The 19,386-nt window shown below is 42.7% G+C and overlaps 1 protein-coding gene across 1 annotated transcript; it reads right to left on the bottom strand.

Moving 5' to 3' along the window:
* Nucleotides 1-5,654: 5,654 nt before the first annotated feature.
* On the bottom strand, nucleotides 5,655-16,927 carry LOC139155736 (osteopontin-like). The gene is made up of 7 exons (XM_070731006.1): nucleotides 16,805-16,927; nucleotides 12,377-12,476; nucleotides 11,393-11,443; nucleotides 10,998-11,132; nucleotides 8,650-8,694; nucleotides 7,750-7,977; nucleotides 5,655-6,664 (listed from the first exon to the last, which is right to left on the bottom strand). Exons 2-7 carry the CDS (start codon nucleotides 12,428-12,430, stop codon nucleotides 6,251-6,253), a joined length of 927 nt encoding a protein of 308 aa, XP_070587107.1. The 5' UTR covers nucleotides 12,431-12,476; nucleotides 16,805-16,927; the 3' UTR covers nucleotides 5,655-6,250.
* Between the last annotated feature and the right edge of the window lie 2,459 nt (nucleotides 16,928-19,386).

Below are 19,386 nucleotides of genomic sequence, written 5' to 3'. Positions count from 1 at the left end.
GTACCACCACTATGTATATTCGCCACCAATGGACTGCAGATTTCAATCTATTTTACGGCAATATTTTTATAGATTCTTGGCCTGATGCCATTGTCTAGATTCCATGGGGGAAAAGTTCAAATGGGCTCAGGAGCTATTCTGGTAATACAAATGGAGAAGTAGAGAAATGTGTCCCTTGGTGGTCCATGAAGCCTTACACCCACGTGAATTAATTTTTAAAGAAAAACGTGGAAAGAAACGGAGGGAGTATTATATCTATGATCTGATGGCGTCACAGAACGCTACTTGACATTTTTCATAATCACGATCTGTACCCTGGCATTGAAATCAAAGGATGTCCAGCAAATAAATATTTTAAAAATATTTAGATATTTTAGATAAACATGCTATGTTTAGATACTGAAAACCAAAAGCCCACATGCCTATTGCCCAGTCCTCCCCAATCAGTGACAAATCAAAATATAAATTCAGATGTTCTGTTGCTTAGAACGTATGGTCCATTTTAGTGCTAGGCAAATGAGCCCAAGACGCCTGCTTAAAGTAGAAGTAGAATATATTTGACCGCAAGGCAATCAAAGAGTTCTGTTCTCAAAGATTGTCCGTGTTTAAAAAGTTTGGGAAATATTTATACAGGGATCTAAGGTTTTGTTAGTACAGTGGACATGATTTGCACTGAGTCTAGGAGGCAATGCCATCTTCTCACCCTTTGGGTGAGACAATATTATATATATTTTTATATGTTGTCAGCCATGAATGATGGGTTCAAATCTGGAGGAACTTTAATGTGTGTATGAAGGATTTTTATGTTTTGAAGAGTTTTTTAAGGGTGTGATATGTGTTGCTGGTATTGGTTTATATCCTAAAGGTAAGGCATGTTTAATCAATTTTAGCCCAAGTGTCAATAAGAGGAAAAAGTTTAACCTGTGCTTTTCTATTTCTGCCTAGGGTTTGTTGAAGGTCGGGGATAGCTGGAATTGATGTGTGATTTGTCGAGCAGGAAAGTCAAGAATGTTTTTAGCTTTTAGTAGCATTACTGGACTCTGTAGTATCATCCCCTAACCCCCAACACCCTTAGACTATCCATGGTTGACCTCTCCAGATTCCTAAGAGGTCAGTAAGGGGCGTACATAAGTGCACCAGTGTGCCTTCCATCCTCTGTCCTATAGTCTCTCCTATATCTCATATTTAGAAACATAGAAACCTAGAAGACTGACGGCAGAAAAAGACCTCATGGTCCATCTAGTCTGCCCTTATATTATTTCCTGTATTTTTATCTTAGGATGGATATATGTTTATCCCAGGCATGTTTAAATTCAGTGACTGTGGATTGACCAACCACGTTTGCTGGAAGTTTCTTCCAAGCATCTACTACTCTTTCAGTCAAATAATATTTTCTCACGTTGCTTCTGATCTTTCCCCCAACTGACCTCAGATTGTGTCCCCTTGTTCTTGTGTTCACTTTCCTATTAAAAACACTTTCCTCCTGATCACATTCACTATGAAATTATGGAAATTAGACTACATAATTATAATGAAGAGAAATTAGCAGCAACAATGAGGCGGTGGGAGAAGGTTAAAAATTATATATTAACAACATCAGTAAGCGATTCAAATGTAAGAAATAAAATCCAATCACTCTATAAAGAATGAACAATGTAACCCAGAGACAAAGCAAATGAAGGATACAAAATGGATTCTTCCCTGGTGAAGGGATTTCTTTTTCTCTTTGGTGATGGTACATTTTATGCTTTTTGTTTTGTTTTTTGTAAAATTTTCAAAAAAATCAATAAAATTATATTATATATATAAAAAAACAAGGATCTACTACTCTTTCAGTAAAATAATATTTTCTCATGTAGCTTTTGATCTTTGATCCTCCAACTAACTTTGATCTTTGATCCTCCAACTAACTTTGATCTTTGATCCTCCAACTAACTTCAGATTGTGTCACATACATACATACATACATACATACATACATACATACATACATACATAAACTTTCCCCAATCTGAAGCTGCTCCATCCAGATGTTTGAGGCTATGTCTTCTAAGCATAGTCAGATGCAAATCTGGGAATTCAACTTAGCAGAACAACAGAGTCGGAAGGGACCTTGGAGGCCTTTTAATCCAACCCACTGTTCAAGCAGGATACCCTATATCAGTGATGGGGAACCTTTTTTTCCTCGGATGCCGAAAGAGCATGCACGCACGCTATCGAACATGCGTGAGTGCCCACACCCATAATTCAATGCCTGGGGAGGGCAAAAACAGCTGCCCCCACACCCAGAGGCCCTCTGGAGGCCCGAAACGTCCTGTTTCCCAACTCCTGGTGGGTCCAGTATTGATTGATTGATTGATTGATTGATTGATTGATTGGTTGATTCATTCATTCATTCATTCATTCATTCATTCATTCATTCATTCATTAGATTTGTATGCTGCCCCTCTCCGTAGACTCGGGGCGGCTAACAACAGCAAAAAGACAATATGAACAAATCTAATATTAAAAGTAATGTTTAAAAAAAACCCACCCCAATTTAAGAAACCAATCATACATACAGACATACCGTGCATAAATTTTATAAGCCAAGGGGGAAGGGAATATCTCAGTTCCCCCATGCCTGACGACAGAGGTGGGTTTTAAGGAGCTTACAAAAGGCAAGGAGGGTGGGGGCAACTCTGATATCTGGGGGGAGTTGGTTCCAGAGGGTCGGGGCCGCCACAGAGAAGGCTCTTCCTCTGGGTCCCGCCAAATGACATTGTTTAGTCCAGAGGTCCCCAACCGCCGGTCCGCGGACCAGGACCGGGCCGTTGGGGGTTTTCAGCCGGTCCGCGGCGCCGCTGCCCTCCCGGCAGAGAACATGCAGGACGGGGTGGGGCGTCGGGCGGTGACGCAGCCCTCCACACTTCTCCACAGGGTGGGGAGAATCAGGAGGCTCCTTTGGCGGCTGGGGGCTGCCTGGCTTTGTGATTTTGGCTGGGGGGGGGGGGGAGTTAGGAAGGTCCTACTTCTCCTCCCCCAGCCAAAAATTCAAAGCCTATCTGCTGGATACGGGCGATGAGTGGGACAGAGCGGCGCAGAAGCCTCTTGCAGCAGCTGCCACAGCCACTGGCTTCGGCGCCGCTCGTCCCGCCCATCGCCCGTATCCAGCAGAAGCTACTACCCGAGTGCTCTTGGCCGGCGGGATTCAAAGTGCTGGGGTGGGGGGTGTCCTGACAGCCCCCCCACCCCAGTGCTTCGCCTCCCGCTGGGCGGGCTAGAGGCGGGCGGCGGCGGGGGGCGCGATGGATGAAGGTGCGCCGCTCCCCCGAGAAGCGCATTCGGCAGAGGAAGACTCCGCGAATCCCTCGCGGCTCTGTCGCGAGCGCGTCCTCCTGAGGAGGAAATGGAAGCGAGGGCAACGGAACGGCTGTTCGTCGCGGCCCCTGGTGAGTTATGCAGGGCAGGTCAGGGGCGTCGTTTGCCCGCAGTAAAGATGGTGGTGTTTCCTGTTTCGGGTTTTTTCCCCTCACTCATGAGAGAGAGGAGTCCCACGATTCTGGCCGCTCTTTACTCGCCGGCTTTTTGCCTGTCCCTGATCTCTCTCTCACACACACACACACATACACCCCTTGCAGTGTCTTTGGGACACCTCCGTCTCTCCTTCCCCGAGCTGCTTCTCCTCCCCCCCCAAACCTGCTGCGTCACTAAGCTCCACCCCTCCATAACCCCACCCCCATATGACCAAAGCCCCCCCCCCCACCGGGCCGTGGAAAACTGGTTTAACTTAAAGCCGGTCCCTGGTGTAAAAAAGGTTGGGGACCTCTGGTTTAGTCGACGGGACCCGGAGAAGGCCCACTCTGTGGGACCTAACTGGTCGCTGGGATTCGTGCGGCAGAAGGCGGTCTCGTAGATATTCTGGTCCGGTGCCATGAAGGGCTTTATAGGTGATGACCAACACTTTGAATTGTGACCAAAAACCGATCGGCAACCAATGCAGACTGCGGAGTGTTGGTGTAACATGGGCAGACCTAGGGAAAGCCCATGATTGCTCTCGCAGCTGCATTCTGCACGATCTGAAGTTTCCGAACACTCTTCAAAGGCAGCCCCATGTAGAGAGCGTTACAGTAGTCAAGCCTCGAAGTGATGAGGGCATGAGTGACTGTGAGCAGTGAGTCCTGGTCCAGTAGGCTCGTGTTAAGCCCTCCCCAGGCTCCAAAGGCTTCCTTGGAGCCAGGGGAGGGTACAAACGCCCTCCCAGAGCCTCTGTGTGAGCCAAAAATCATCCGGTCGGTGCACACACGCACATTGGAGCTGAGCTAGGGCAACGGCGTGCGTCACCCGTGCCTTAGATTCGCCATCACTGCCTTATATCATTTTTATTTATTTATTTTATTCATTTATTTTGTCCAATACGTAATACACATTGAAGAGAATAGATATGTAGTAATATATATTAAGAAAAGGAAAGAAGAAAAGATATAGAAGTATAGGATATCATATATGATAGGAAGAAAAGATAAATGAGATAAGGAGAGACAACTGGACAGGGGACGGAAGGCACACTGGTGCACTTATATACGCCCCTTACTGACCTCTAAGGAACCTGGAGAGGTCAATCGTGTAGAGTCTAAGGGAGAAATGTTGGGGGTTAGGGGTTGACACTACTGAGTCAGGTAATGAGCTCCACGCTTCGACAACACGGTTGTTGAAGTCATATTTTTTACAGTCTAGTTTGGAGCGGTTAATATTAAGTTTGAATCTGTTACGTGCTCTTGCGTTGTTGCGATTGAGGCTGAAGTCTAGTCCAGTGTTTCCCAACCTTTTTTGGGGGGCTATGCTCCACCTAAGCATCTCTAAAATCCACGGGACTGGAAGTGGGGGGTGAAAGAGGTGATGGGAATGATGAGGATTTTCATTCAGAGCAGAAGTCTTCACACTTGGCAGCTTTTAATGACTTCAGCTCTGATCTGACCTAACTGTAGTTCATAAAATCATATACCCAGATGTCCTTCCTGTTAATGACTACTTCACCTTGAACTGCAGCAATACACGAGCACGTAGTAGATTCAAACTAAATGTAAACCACTCTAAACTCGACTGCAGGAAATGTGACTTCAGCAATGGAGTGATCAATGCCTGGAATGCACTACCTCAAGAGGGCCCACGGAGGCTTCTCCCCACCTTTTCTGGCCCTGTTTCCTACCAGGAGATTCCTAGAGAGGCCCCACGGAGGCTTCTCCCCACCTTTTCTGGCCCTGTTTCCTACCAGGAGATTCCTAGAGAGGCCCCACAAAGGCTTCACCCCACCTTTTCCAGCCCTGTTTCCTCCCAGGAGATTCCTAGAGAGGCCCCACGGAGGCTTCATCCCACCTATTCCAGCCCTGTTTCCTCCCAGGAGATTCCTAGAGAGGCCCCACGGAGCCTTCTCCCACCCTTTTCCGGTTACAGTTTCATAGGCTCAGGTTTATAAGTAGAAAATGGTTCTTAAGAAGAGGCAAGAAAAATCTTGAACACCCGGTTCTTATCTAGAAAAGTTTGCAAGTAGAGGCATTCTTAAGTAGAGGTACCACTGTATTGTCCTGATAACTTTAAAAGTACTCTCTTTGGCCACCAGAGGTCGCACATACGACGTAACCCCAAGAGTCCATCAAGACCGCCACACCAAGGTATAAAGTTTTGTTACTTTATTTAACACACAACTGTCAACAAAATATACACTGCAATATTAAACATTTCAGAAGTACAGCATTGTAAGATACACAAAAATCAGTGGGCATGTAAAACTAGATTTCCCCCCCCCCCAAGCGTTTTCCCTCTCTCCTTCAGAGCAAGCGACTGTGAGACAGAGCAGGACTTACGCACCACGAAGGGCACCGACATTTTCCTAAGCATCGTGGCTACTCTTATTGTTCATTTAAACTCTAATATCCTAAGCAGGTTTATCTGGAGCAAATTCTACGGAAGATCTATCAAATCGACTCCCAAACAAGCATGAACCGGGCCGGGCTAGCGTCGTTTACATTGGCTGCTAGTTACAAATTGCTACAGCAGAAATCCGAATTATGTGTATATAACAGGGAGCAAACATTCAAGTTGAAGTTGTGTTGCCCTTCTCTCTCTCTCTCTCTCTTTTTTTACCTCAGCAAAAGAAAAAAACACTGGTGATGGAGGAGTCGGGCCTTGATCTTAGTTGCGGCCTTACATGCAAACAGTCTCGACTCGAGAGCTCCCTCAGATACGTATCGGCTTCTTTTACTCTGCTCTTTTAGAGGGTGACCTCGTTGTCTTCAACACTGTCGTGATGTTCGACACTGTGCTGGTCTTCGGCACTGTGGTGATTCTCGGCGCTTTCCAAAGTTTGGTTGCTGACGTCGTCGGGATTGCTGCCTAACTGTCGGAGCTCCTCACTGTGATCTTTCTCCTGCTCTGGGCTTTCGACGCTTTCCAAGGAAAGGTCCACCTTGCTGTGGTCGCGGCTGTCTTCCACACTCTCGGGTTTCTCCGGGCTGTGGTCCTCCAGGCTTGTGGTGTCGTGAGACGCGCTGTGGACTTCGTTGCTGTCCCTCAGCTTACTTTTGTCGTCACTTTCGTGGCTTTCCAAAGAGCGGGACTTAGCAAATTCGTGGCTCTCGGCGTCCGGGGTGCTGTCCACTTCATCGGAAACGTCTTGAGAGTCGAACTGGAAAAAGTCCACAAGAGAAACCGTCAATGGACACTCCTCTCTCATGAGGAATATCTACAATGTCGACATTATAAGACTCGCCGCGATTTTTCTTTCTTACACATATGGTATTTTCAGAAGATCTAACACAAGGGTGGAGAACAATGGGCCTTTTACGACCTGTGGACTTCAACGCCCAGAATTCCTGAGCTAGCATGGGATTATCAGTTCAGTAGGAGTTATCAGTTATTTATACTCTGCTTTTAATCGTTTCAAAATAACTTAAGATGGCAAACCTATCTAGTGCAATCTCCTCCTTGTATGCAAACCAAGACAACAAGACACAAGAACAGGTTTTCCCCCAAACGCCATCACTCTGCTAAACAAATAATTCCCTCAACAGTGTCAAACGATTTATAAGTCTGCACTAGTTTAGTTAGTTAGTTAGTTAGTTTATTAGATTTGTATGCCGCCCCTTTCTGAAGAGTTTTTGGAAAGGGGCGGCATACGAGAAGAGCCTTCTCTGTGGCGGCCCCAGCCCTCTGGAATGAACACCCTCTGGAGATACGCACCGCCCCCTCCCTCCTGGTCTTTCTTAAAGCTCTTAAGACCTACCTCTGCTGGTGGGCATGGGGGCTGTGAATGATGAGATTGTCTCTGGCTGATACCATGTATGATTAAAATGGATGACTGTCCAATGGGTTTTGATATATTTTTTAGTAATTTGTATATCCTTTTATAGTAATTTAGATTTCTTACATATTGTTGCATTTATAATTTACAAGACAAACTCCTTGTGTGTTCAATCACACTTGGCCAATAAATAATTCTAACTAATTCTAACTAATTCTAACTAATTCTAACTAATTCTAACTAATTCTAACTAATTCTAACTAATTCTAACTAATTCTAACTAATTCTAACTAATTCTAACTAATTCTAACTAATTCTAACTAATTCTAACTAATTCTAAATAATTCTAAATAATTCTAAATAATTCTAAATAATTCTAAATAATTCTAAATAATTCTAAATTCTAAATTATAATTCTAAATAATTCTAAATTCTAAATTAATAAAATAAAGCCAGCAACTGGCACTTACCTTCCCAGACCTCCCCAAGCTCAGGTCAACGTCTGCCCTGTATTCATAAGCTGGGACGTCTCCTCTGTTGGTGACGGAATCAGTGAAAGGGGCGTCAGTGGGAAAGTCGGTGACGGTTTCATGAGACTCATCGGACTCATCTGAATCTGGATGGTCATCGTCTTTGGAAGCATCACTATGATCATCGTCGTCATCTTCATGGCTTTTGCTGGAAGAGGCCAACAGAGTCTGCCAAGGAAAGCAATGCAACTTTGGTTATGCCGTGTGCACAAGGACATACACTTTGCTGTAAGTTTGAATGAACGTACAATGGTGCCTCTACCTAAGAACGCCTCTACTTACGAACTTTTCTAGATAAGAACTGGGTGTTTAAGATATTTTTTGCCCCTTCTCAAGAACCATTTTCCACTTACAAACCCGAGCCTCCAAATCTAACCGGAAAAGGCAGGGAGAAGCCTCCGTGGGACCTCTTTAGAAATCTCCTAGGAGGAAACAGGGCCGGAAAAGGCGGGGAGAAGGCTCCGTGGGGCCTCTCTAGGAATCTCCTGGGAGGAAATAGGGCCAGAAAAGGCAGGGTGAAGCCTCCGTGGGGCCTCTCTAGGAATCTCCTGGAAGGAAACAGGGCCTCCACCCTCCCTGTGGTTTCCCCAGTCGAATGCTTTACTTTTACATTGATTCCTATGGAAAAAATGCTTCTTCTTACAAACTTTTCTACTTAAGAACCTGGTCATGGAACGAATTAAGTTCGTATGTAGAGGTACCACTGTAGAGGCTTCTGGGCAGGAGGGTGGAGCTTCATGCTCCCTCCTGATTGGCTCTCCAGCGATCGGCAGGAACGAGCGAACCAGAAGTATTTCATCCCTGAGTAAAATACGCAGAAGGACGTTGAGTGAAACTCACCTGTTGCTCAGTGATCTCGTCCCGATCTTCCAAAGACTGAGAGTTCTGGAAATGAAATAAAAGTGCTATTAAAAATGACTAGTGGATTTGGGAAAAGATAACACGACAGGACAGCAGCCCGATTAAGCAAACAGAATTCGATAATACAGGTAGTTCATGTAGTGAACTTTTTGCACTGCAAAAAGGGACTTGTGACCATTTTTCACACTTATGACAGTTGCCAAATCTCCACAGTCATGTGATATACATTCAGATGCTTATTTGTGACGGTTGCAGTATCTCAGCGTCCTGGGGTTTAGTTTAGTTTAAATTATTATTATTATTTATTGGATTTGTATGCTGCCCCTCTCCGAAGACTCGGGGCGGCTAACAACAATAAAGAAAACAGTGTAACAAATCCAATATTAAAAAATAATCTAAAAAACCCCAATTTAAGAGACCAATCATACCAACAAACATACCATGTATAAATTCTATAAGCCTAGGGGGAAGGGAGAAAAAATTTTCAATTCCCCCATGCTTGACGACAGAGGTGGGTTTTAAGGAGCTTGCGGAAGGCAAGGAGGGTGGGGGCAATTCTAATATCTGGGGGGAGCTGGTTCCAGAGGGTCGGGGCCGCCACAGAGAAGGCTCTTCCCCTGGGTCCCGCCAAACGGCATTGTTTAGTCGACAGGATCCGGAGAAGGCCAACTCTGTGGGACCTAATTGGTCGCTGGGATTCGTGCGGCAGAAGGCGGTCCCGGAGATAACCTGGCCCGGTGCCATGAAGGGCTTTATAGGTCATAACCAACACTTTTGCGACCTTCCGCCAAGCAAAGTCCAACGGAGAAGCCAGATTCACTCTACAATCATGCTACTAACTTAACAATTGATTCACTTAACACTTGTGGCAAGAAAGTGGGGCAGGATTCACTTAACAGCTGTCTGGCTTAGTGCCATAAATTTTGGGGCTCAGTTTTGGTCGTAAATCGGGGACTACCTTTGAATATAGCTGGAGGAGAGATCAGTAGATATATTAACAACCATTAACCATGGTTAATGATTAGCTTTAGTAGCAATATAATTCTGAACACAGTGGGGTGGCGAAATTCTCTGGGAAGCCACAAAAGTGACGACAAAAGTAAGTTGGCGCCTTGGAACATATTTTTACGATCCGACCAATCAGGGGTTTACAGTGTGTGTGTCCCTTTGACCTTCCTGCCAAACAGCTTAAAGCTCTGTTGGGAGGATTGGTGCTAGACTTATGGTTGGGGGTCACCACAACATGAGGAACTGTATTAAGGGTGTGTGACATTAGAAAGGTTGAGAAACACTGCTCTAAAGCACTGATTCCCAACCTTGGCAACTTATTTATTTATTTATTAGATTTGTATGCCGCCCCTCTCCGTAGACTCGGGGCGGCTCACAGCAATAATAAACAATATATAACAAATCTAATAATTAAACAAAAAACAAAAAAAACCCATTATTAAAAGCAAACATACATACAAGCATACCATACATAACTGTATAGGCCCGTGGGAGATGTTTCAGTTTCCCCATGCCTGACGGCAGAGGTGGGTTTTAAGGAGTTTACGAAAGGCGAGGAGGGTGGGGGCAGTTCTAATCTCTGGGGGGAGCTGGTTCCAGAGGGTCGGGGCCACCACAGAGAAGGCTCTTCCCCTGGGTCCCACCAACCGGCATTGTTTAGTTGACGTGACCCGGAGAAGGCCAACTCTGTGGGACCTAACTAGTCGCTGGGATTGTTGCGGCAGAAGGCAGTTCCGGAGATATTCTGGCCCGATGCCATGAAGGGCTTTATAGGTCATAACCAACACTTTGAATTGTGACTGGAAACTGATCAGCAACCAATGCAGACTGCGGAGTGTTGGTGTAACATGGGCATAACTAGGGAAGCCCATGATAGCTCTCGCAGCTGCATTCTGCACGATCTGAAGTTTCCGAACACTCTTCAAAGGTAGCCCCACGTAGAGAGCATTACAGTAGTCGAACCTCGAGGTGATGAGGGCATGAGTGATTGTGAGCAGTGACTCCCGATCCAGGTCGGGCTGCAACTGGTGCACCAAGCGAACCTGGGCAAACGTCCCCCTCGCCACAGCTGAAAGATGGTTCTCTAATGTGAGCTGTGGATCGAGAATTCCCCAGCCAGAATTCTGGGAGTTGAAGTCCAAATATCTTCAAGTGGCCAAGGTTGGGAAACACTGCTCTAGAGCTTTCTAAGTTATTGGACTTGCAACTCCCCAGATAGCACCACCTCAAACCAACCCATCTGGATTTATCGGCACATCCAAAAACTGCCCGGCTGAGCAAAGCTCCTAACAGTTCATCCAAGAAGATGACTTGCGTACCATTTGAGAAGACGTATGTTCTGGAGACTCTTGGCTATGTTCATGACTGCTTCCATGTTCTTGACTGTTTTCATGGCTATGGGAATGGTGGTGGTGATGATGGTGGTGTCCGTGAGCTTCACTTTCTCTGGAGTCCTACAACAACACAAAAACATTAGAATTTAGCATGCAACACCTCAACGCTTGGTTATCCCCTAAGGGGCGATCTAATAAATAATAATAATAATAATAATAATAATAATAATAATAATAATAAGTGTACCTTAAACCCCCCCCCCCTTATTTTTAAACTTTTAGATAAGAAACATAAACAATCTGGATCGGCTTGAACTGAACGACGTTCAGTAGAGATCATAACCAAAGCAATTCTCTGCACACGTACAATCCACACTTACATGTTTTCGTTCCGCACTCTTGGAATCGTCATGATGGCTCGACTTGCTGATCTTTGAGAAGAAGAAAAAATAGACAGCATTGATTCCTCTTTGCTGCACTAAGGAACAAGTCTCGATTGACTTGTTCAACGTATAGCATACATATAGATTAGATCAGATTAGATTTATTGTGTTTATATGCCGCCCCTCTCCGCAGACTCTGGGCGGCTCACAACAATGCCAAAAACTGTACATAGTGACAAATCTAATAATTACCAATCTAATTACAGTTTTAGGTTAAAAAATTCATAAAAGCAACCCCAATATATATAAAAAAACAAGCACACAATCAAACACCACGACTTGTCAAATGTATAGCATATAGAAACATAGAAACATAGAAGATTGACGGCAGAAAAAGACCTCACGGTCCATCTAGTCTGCCCTTATACTATTTCCTGTATTTTATCTTAGGATGGATATGTATGTTTATCCCAGGCATGTTTAAATTCAGTGACTGTGGATTTACCAACCACGTCTGCTGTAAGTTTGTTCCAAGCATCTACTACTCTTTCAGTGAAATAATAGTTGCTTTTGATCTTCCTCCCAACTAACCTCAGATTGTGCCCCCTTGTTCTTGTGTTCACTTTCCTATTAAAAACACTTCCCTCCTGAACCTTATTTAACCCTTTAACATATTTAAATGTTTCAATCATGTCCCCCCTTTCCCGTCTGTCCTCCAGACTCTACAGATGGAGTTCATGAAGTCTTTCCTGATATGTTTTATGCTTAAGACCTTCCACCATTCTTGTAGCCCGTCTTTGGACCCCTTCAATTTTGTCAATATCTTTTTGTAGGCGAGGTCTCCAGAACTGAACACAGGATTATTCCAAATGTGGTCTCACCAGTGCTCTATACAGCAGGATCACAATCTCCCTCTTCCTGCTTTTTATACCTCTAGCTATGCATACTTATACTGTATATACATACATATAGCATACTTACTGGTAAGGCAAAGGCAACAGTGAAAAGACACAAGATAAGCACCGCAATTTTCATGATGAGCAATCCTTGGGGAATAGTTTGCAAAGGCTTGGTAAGATTCCTGTTTGAAAACAATAATAACAATTTGTTTGCCCTGTGTTTTACAAACTGTCTAAATAGATATAAACAGTAACTGCAGACTGAAGGTCTCATATGGATTGATCAGACACCCGCCAATTAACTGCCTAGGCTGCAATGTTGATAAAAGCTTTTCTAGATGGTACTTTCTTAAAATCATCATCATCATCATCATCATCATCATCCACGTAAAAAGTGGTGGACTGCCTTCTAGTTCTCTCTATATGGTGTCAGCTGGTGGGACCGCATGGGAGGGCCTTCTCTGTGGTGGCTCCAGCTCTGTGGAACCAACTTCTCCGCTGAGATCTGTACGATCCCCATCATCTTGGCTTTCCAAAAGGCTGCCAAAAAACTGACAGGCGTGGAGCGAGTGAATGGTTCCATCTTATCCCTGCCATATGGATGGATATTTTACAATTGTGTTGCTGCTTTTATTGTTGTTGTTTTTATACTATTGGATTGATGACTGCTTTAAAGTAAGGGTTTTGTGGATGTTTTTATCTTTTATATGCACCAAGACAAATTCTGTGTGTGTCCAATCACACTTGGCCAATAAAATTCTATTCTACTCTACTCTACTCTACTCTACTCTACTCTGCTCTGCTCTATTCTATTATTCTATTCTATTCTATATTGTTGTTTTATTGTTCTATATTGGTCTTAGCCGCCCAGAGTCCGTTAGGAATTGGGCGGCATACAAATCCAATAAATAAATAAATAAATAAATAAATTAGATAAATCAATATTTATTATTCTCTTTCACCTCTCCCAGAACACCTCACCTGGCTGAGATTTAAAGGAGCAGAAATAAAAAGGATGAAATCTGGGAGAGGAAAGCCTCCCCTTAGTCCACAATATTAATATCGGCCCATGAAAGTTTGCCATCTGATTTATATAAAACCCACCAAGCCATAAGCTGGTCTGTTTGCATTTTCATTGAAAATGAAGTGGTAACTTCACTTGTTAAGCCATTGCATTATGTGCTGAGTAGGGCACAGCAGCTGATTCAACCAACCATGGTTTGAAGCATTCTGGGCAAATATATATATATTATACTATCTGATAATCCAGCATTGTCCTGGTATTTATTTGTTTATATTAATTTATACATATTTATACCCTGAGGGGTGTTAGGGGTGTCTTAGCCCCCACAGTATTTGTTTCCAGATAGTAAGTCATCTGTGTACCAAGTTTGGTTGAAATTGCCCAGATTTATGCTGGGACACACATACAAACATATACTTTTATATATAGAGAGAAATTTGAATGTAGATTAGCTTCATGGAAATGCATGCATTCCCACAACATTCCATAAATATAGTGACCCAACACACACAAAAAAAGATAGGAAAAAAATAGAAACCCACAAATATAGTAATATAGTACATGAAGAAAAAAGACTCCATTTCTAAACATAATATTAAATCTTGGCTACACGGAATAATCTTGGTTAGTCTTTTCATTGAATTGCTAAATAGTACTTTCATGAGCAGAGAATCAATTCATCTTTGCTTATGAAAATAATTTCTCATTTCCCACTTAAACATTAAACCCAGCCCCCAACATTTCTCCCTAAGACTCTCCACGATTGACCTCTCCAGGTTCCTAAGAGGCCAGTAAGGGGCGTACATAAGTGCACTGGTGTGCCTATCGTCCCCTGTCCAATTGTCTTTCCTTATCTCATATATCATATATTTTCTCTCCTTTCCTTCTACTTCTCTTCTTTTTTACTTTCTATCTTTATATATACTGTATTACTTAATGTCTATTCTCTTTCATATGTATTCTATATTGGACAAAGAATAAATAAATAAATAAATAATAAATAAATATGCAATACATGGGAAAGAGGTATATTTTCCTTTAATAATATCTTAAGAGTGTAAGAAACATACGGAATATTTTAAAAGATGCTTTTGATAGTGGAATGTAGAAACTCCTTACTTATTTGCTGATAACTAATATCCAATTCAACAATTCTATTATCTGTGCATAAAAAGAGAACAATTTGAAACCCATTTCAATGCGGATCGTAATCTAGGAGTGTTAGATGTGGCTAGGGCAGCAGGATGCAGTCTCTTGGGAAGGAGGAGGAAAAGTGAGAGTTTATTATGAAATAAGATATTTCAAAACTTAATGGAAATTCTGCGGAAGAAGGTTGCAACAAATTGGTATTTCTTCTACTTCTGGTTGCCTGGCATAGGCACACAAATAGAGATTTAATCCAAGCGTAATTGTAATGCTTTAGCAGCAGTGCTATCAATTTGTGATGGGCTCCTTCCTTCTAAAACATTTTGAGAAGATTTCCAAGTCAGATAGGATTACACTGTTGTTTTGTAACACTTTGGGGGCGAAAAGCTGATGAATCAGGACTCCAGGGATGTATGAGAAACTGATGAATCATGATGGAAGACAGTATCAGAAGCCAGGCTGATGGAGGGGCTGGCATCCTTCCTTATTCACTGCCCTTCCTCTTTCAAGGTTAATGAGCACTTGTGCTAAAAGCAAAAATCAATATGAAAACACTGCGCCAAATTATATCTGAGTAACACTCCTTAAAGAGCCCGTCGGAGGGCAGAGAGCCCATGGTTTTTAATGGAGATTAAATGCAAGACTTTTAGCCAGAAATATTTTGCTAAACAAATGGGTGCTGTATAAGATGATTTTTTTAATGGAGATTAAGTGCAACACTTTTAGCCAGAAATACTTTGTTAAATAAATAGGTGCCGTATAAGACGTGGGGACCAGCAAGAATTTGAGCTCTGCTCGGATGAAGCTGCGAGGGTTTAATTTACATTGGGATCCACCAGTCCTCTGCTATCAGGATATTTCAGATAAAGGACGTATTCTTGAACGCATACATACTGCATCATTTCCCCAGATTACTAAATTATTTTAAATAGGATGGCTATATTTTGCCTTTAACAGCAGAGGCAGGAAGCAAGTATGTAGTTTCTGGAGATAGAATAGAATAGAATAGAATAGGGTAGGAGTAGGGTAGAGTAGAGTAGAGTAGAGAAGGGTAGGATAGGGTAGGATAGGGTAGGGTAGAGTAGAGTAGAGAAGAGAAGGGTAGGAAAGGGTAGAGTAGAGAAGAGAAGAGAAGGTTAGGATCGGGTAGGATAGGGTAGGGTAGGGTAGAGTAGAGTAGAGAAGAGAAGGGTAGGGTAGGGTAGAGTAGAGTAGAGTAGAGTAGAGAAAAGAAGGGTAGGGTAGGGTGGAGTGGAATGGAATGGAATAGAATAGAATAGAATTCTTTATTGGCCAAGTGTGATTGGAGACACAAGGGATTTGTCTTTGGTGTAGATGCTCTCAGTGTACATAAAGGAAAATATAAATTTGTCAAGAATCATGAGATACAACACTTAACAATCAGGAAACAATCAATATTAATAAAAAATCTGAAGGATACAAGCAACAAGTTACAGTCACACAGTCATATTTTCTGGGCCCAGAGGCTACCGGTTTTTTTTTTAAAAAACAAAAAACTAGGCACCCTGATAAAAACAGCGGTTGACAATCCTAGTTAACCCAAATCATGATCAACTCGTGCCTTATCTTCCTCTTCTGACTCACTTCAGCACCTTCCACACCAGTCTTGGAAATTAGATGAAGGGTGGGACACTCAAGCAATGACCGTTTGCCCAACATCCCAACTGTGTTGCAATCAGTTCTGGTCATAACTTAGCTATTCCGCACCCTTCTGCAATTTAGCCCTAGAGATAGCAGAATGCAGACCTTAAGCCATTCTGAGCCAAAAATAATAATAATAATATTATTTATTTATTTGTTTGTTTTATTTATTTATTTTGTCCAATACACAAAGAGGGTTTTAGTGGGTATATATATATATACCCACAGTAAAATACATGATGAAGGTTATAGAGGAGATAATCATAGTAAAATATATCTAAGAAATAATAGAAAAGAAGATATAGTAATGGAACATATCAATGAAAGAATAGAAGAAGAGATATAGGAATAGAAGAAAGGAATAGGAGATATAGGAGAGCAATAGGACAGGGGACGGAAGGCACTCTACCCCTCAGCACCCTGCAGCAATTTGATTCCAAGCTCCTGTTAAGAAAGAGTCACTTATATATAAATATATTTCTTAGTGGCAGTTTCAATCCATGTATCTTTAAAGCTGCTGCCCAGATGCTATGCAAACTGCACCGTGGTTGGAATTGAATCCATTTCAGGCCAAACATTCCCCTCTCGGTGGAAACTGCCCCCAGGATGTTTTTCCCTTCATAAATTGCAGCCACAGCTTGAAAGCAACACAGGTCAGAAAGACAGACAATTCGGTACCTGGAGCGATGCTATAGATCCTCAGGCAGCTATGTCCTGTGAAGCTGGGAGCAAGGCTGAAGTCACTTCTCCGCCTGGTTCCACTCACTCTCTCTCCTCTTCTCTCTCCTTCTGTTTCCCCATCTGCAGACCTCTGAATTTAAACTGTAGTCCAGATAGCGGGCGGCCAATCTGCGCCAGGCGGAAGGAATGAGGTCATGAATTTCCTGGCCCTCCGTCCTCCCACCATTCTGCAACATTTCCTCCTGGAGGGGTTTTGTGGCTTCCCAAGCAAACAAGCAGCAGCTATTCCATAGTTAAAACATTACTTATGTAAAGTACGATTAACTCGTGCTTTAGATCAACTCCCTGCACTCTGTCTCCAGAGGAGAGGGATTTAATAAGCAGGGGACCTATTAGCATTTTATGGGGAGAACCACAGTGAATTGTACTGTATCTTCTTCTCTCTCTTTTTTTAAGATATCCACTAGGAATGCTAGGATATAAATAACCCCTGCAAAGTATAAATCCTGGAGCAGCTTGGTATTCCATTTGCATGAAAACAAGATACGTCTTAGAGCCTTTACGTTTTTGGCATTTGGATTAAGAGAAAAACATCTCCTTTTTGTCTCTTTTTCTACTGCCAATTTTTGCAGTGTGTCTGGCATCTTAAATATCATTCACAAGTCCATCGGATTCTGAGCCCAGCTCCGAAGCCCACAACTAGAGTGCCTTCCGTCCCCTGTCGAATTGTCTCTCCTTTATCTCTTATATCTTTCCTTCCTTTTATGTATCTTCTCCTCTATTTTTATATCTTTTCTTCTATCCTTTTCTTTATATATATTACTACAATTGGACAGGGGATGAAAGGCGCACTAGTGCACTTATGCTCGCCCCTTACTGACCTCTTAAGAATCTGGAGAGGTCAACCGTGGAGAGTCTAAGGGGAAAATGTTGGGGGTTAGGGGAGGACACTACTGAGTCCGGAAATGAGTTCCACACTTTGACAACTCGATTGCTAAAGTCATATTTTTTTACAGTCAAGTTTGGAGCAGTTAATATTAAGCTTGAATCTGTTAGAAACATAGAAACATAGAAGTCTGACGGCAGAAAAAGACCTCATGGTCCATCTAGTCTGCCCTTATACTATTTTCTGTATTTTATCTTAGGATGGATATATGTTTATCCCAGGCATGTTTAAATTCAGTTACTGTGGATTTATCTACCACGTCTGCTGGAAGTTTGCGTGCTCTTGTGTTGTTGTGGTTGAAGCTGAAGTAGTCATTGACAGGCAGGATGTTGCAGCATATGATCTTGTGGGCAATACTTAGATCGTGTTTTAGGCATCGTAGTTCTAAGCTTTCTAGACCCAGAATTGTAAGTCTAGTTTCGTAGGGAATTCTCTTTCGAGTGGAGGAGTGAAGGGCTCTTCTGGTGGAGTATCGTTGGACATTTTATTTATTTATTTATTTTATTTATTACTTGGATTTCTATGCCGCCCCTCTCCGAAGACTCCGAAGGGTGTTGATGTCTGAGATGTGGTATGGGTTCCAGACAGATGAACTGTACTCAAGGATGGGTCTGGCAAAAGTTTTGTAGGCTCTGGTGAGTAGTGTGAGATTGCCAGAGCAGAAGCTACGTAGGATCAGGTTAACAACCCTAGAAGCCTTTTTGGCAATATTGCTGCAGTGGGCTTTGGCACTTAGGTCATTTGGTATTAGATATTTACCATGACTATCTGGAAAAAAAAATCTCCATGGAGAAATGGGGTAAGTGATATATTTTACCCATTATCCTTTATGACATCATAATGCAAGCCCCATGACTTTCATACTCACCAAAAGAACATATTTCTATGATTGTAAGCTGCCCAGAGTTAAGCCAATACATTTTATAGAGAAGTAAATAAATAATATTTATGTTGTCATATTTGCCATTACTTTTTTGTCATTATGGTTAGTGGTGGAACCCGCTATATCTGCGGTCCTCAACCTGGGAGTCGGGACCCCTTTGGAAGTTGAATGACCGTTTCACAGGGGTCACCTAAGACCACGGGATAAAGACAAATCTTCCATGGTGTTAGGAACTAAAGCTTCCATTCTGGCGCCTTGGAACATATTTTTACACTCCGACCAATCAGGCGTTTACAGTGGGAGTGTCCCTCTGACCTTCCTGCCAATCAGCTTAAAGCTCTGTTGGGAGAATTGGCGCTAGACTTATGGTTGGGGCTCACCACAGTATAAGGAATTGTGTTAATTCCTTATACTGTGAAAGGTTGAGAACCACTGCGTTATATAATGTGATTTAAAAACACATTATTATGCAAGTTACACAATTCACCTAGGCACAATGATGCGGTGATATGTCATGGTTTTTATTAGGCAACCAATGGTTACGATTATGGGATAGAATCGGAGAGAGACCTGGTTTGAAATATGCACAGTTATACGGATCATCAATTTCTCAGCTGGACTTTCCTTGTAGACGTCTCAGGAGAATGAAATGAAAGCTGGGAAGTAATTCACGTTACACAATGTGAATATAATAAGTGTCCATAGAGATTCTCAGTCTTCTAGGTCAGTTTTTCCCAACCTTGGCAACTT

Source organism: Erythrolamprus reginae, unplaced genomic scaffold (assembly GCF_031021105.1).
Source record: "Erythrolamprus reginae isolate rEryReg1 unplaced genomic scaffold, rEryReg1.hap1 H_5, whole genome shotgun sequence".
In the NCBI taxonomy this organism is placed as follows: Eukaryota; Metazoa; Chordata; class Lepidosauria; order Squamata; family Dipsadidae; genus Erythrolamprus; species Erythrolamprus reginae.
This window is presented reverse-complemented; position numbering and strand designations above follow the sequence as displayed.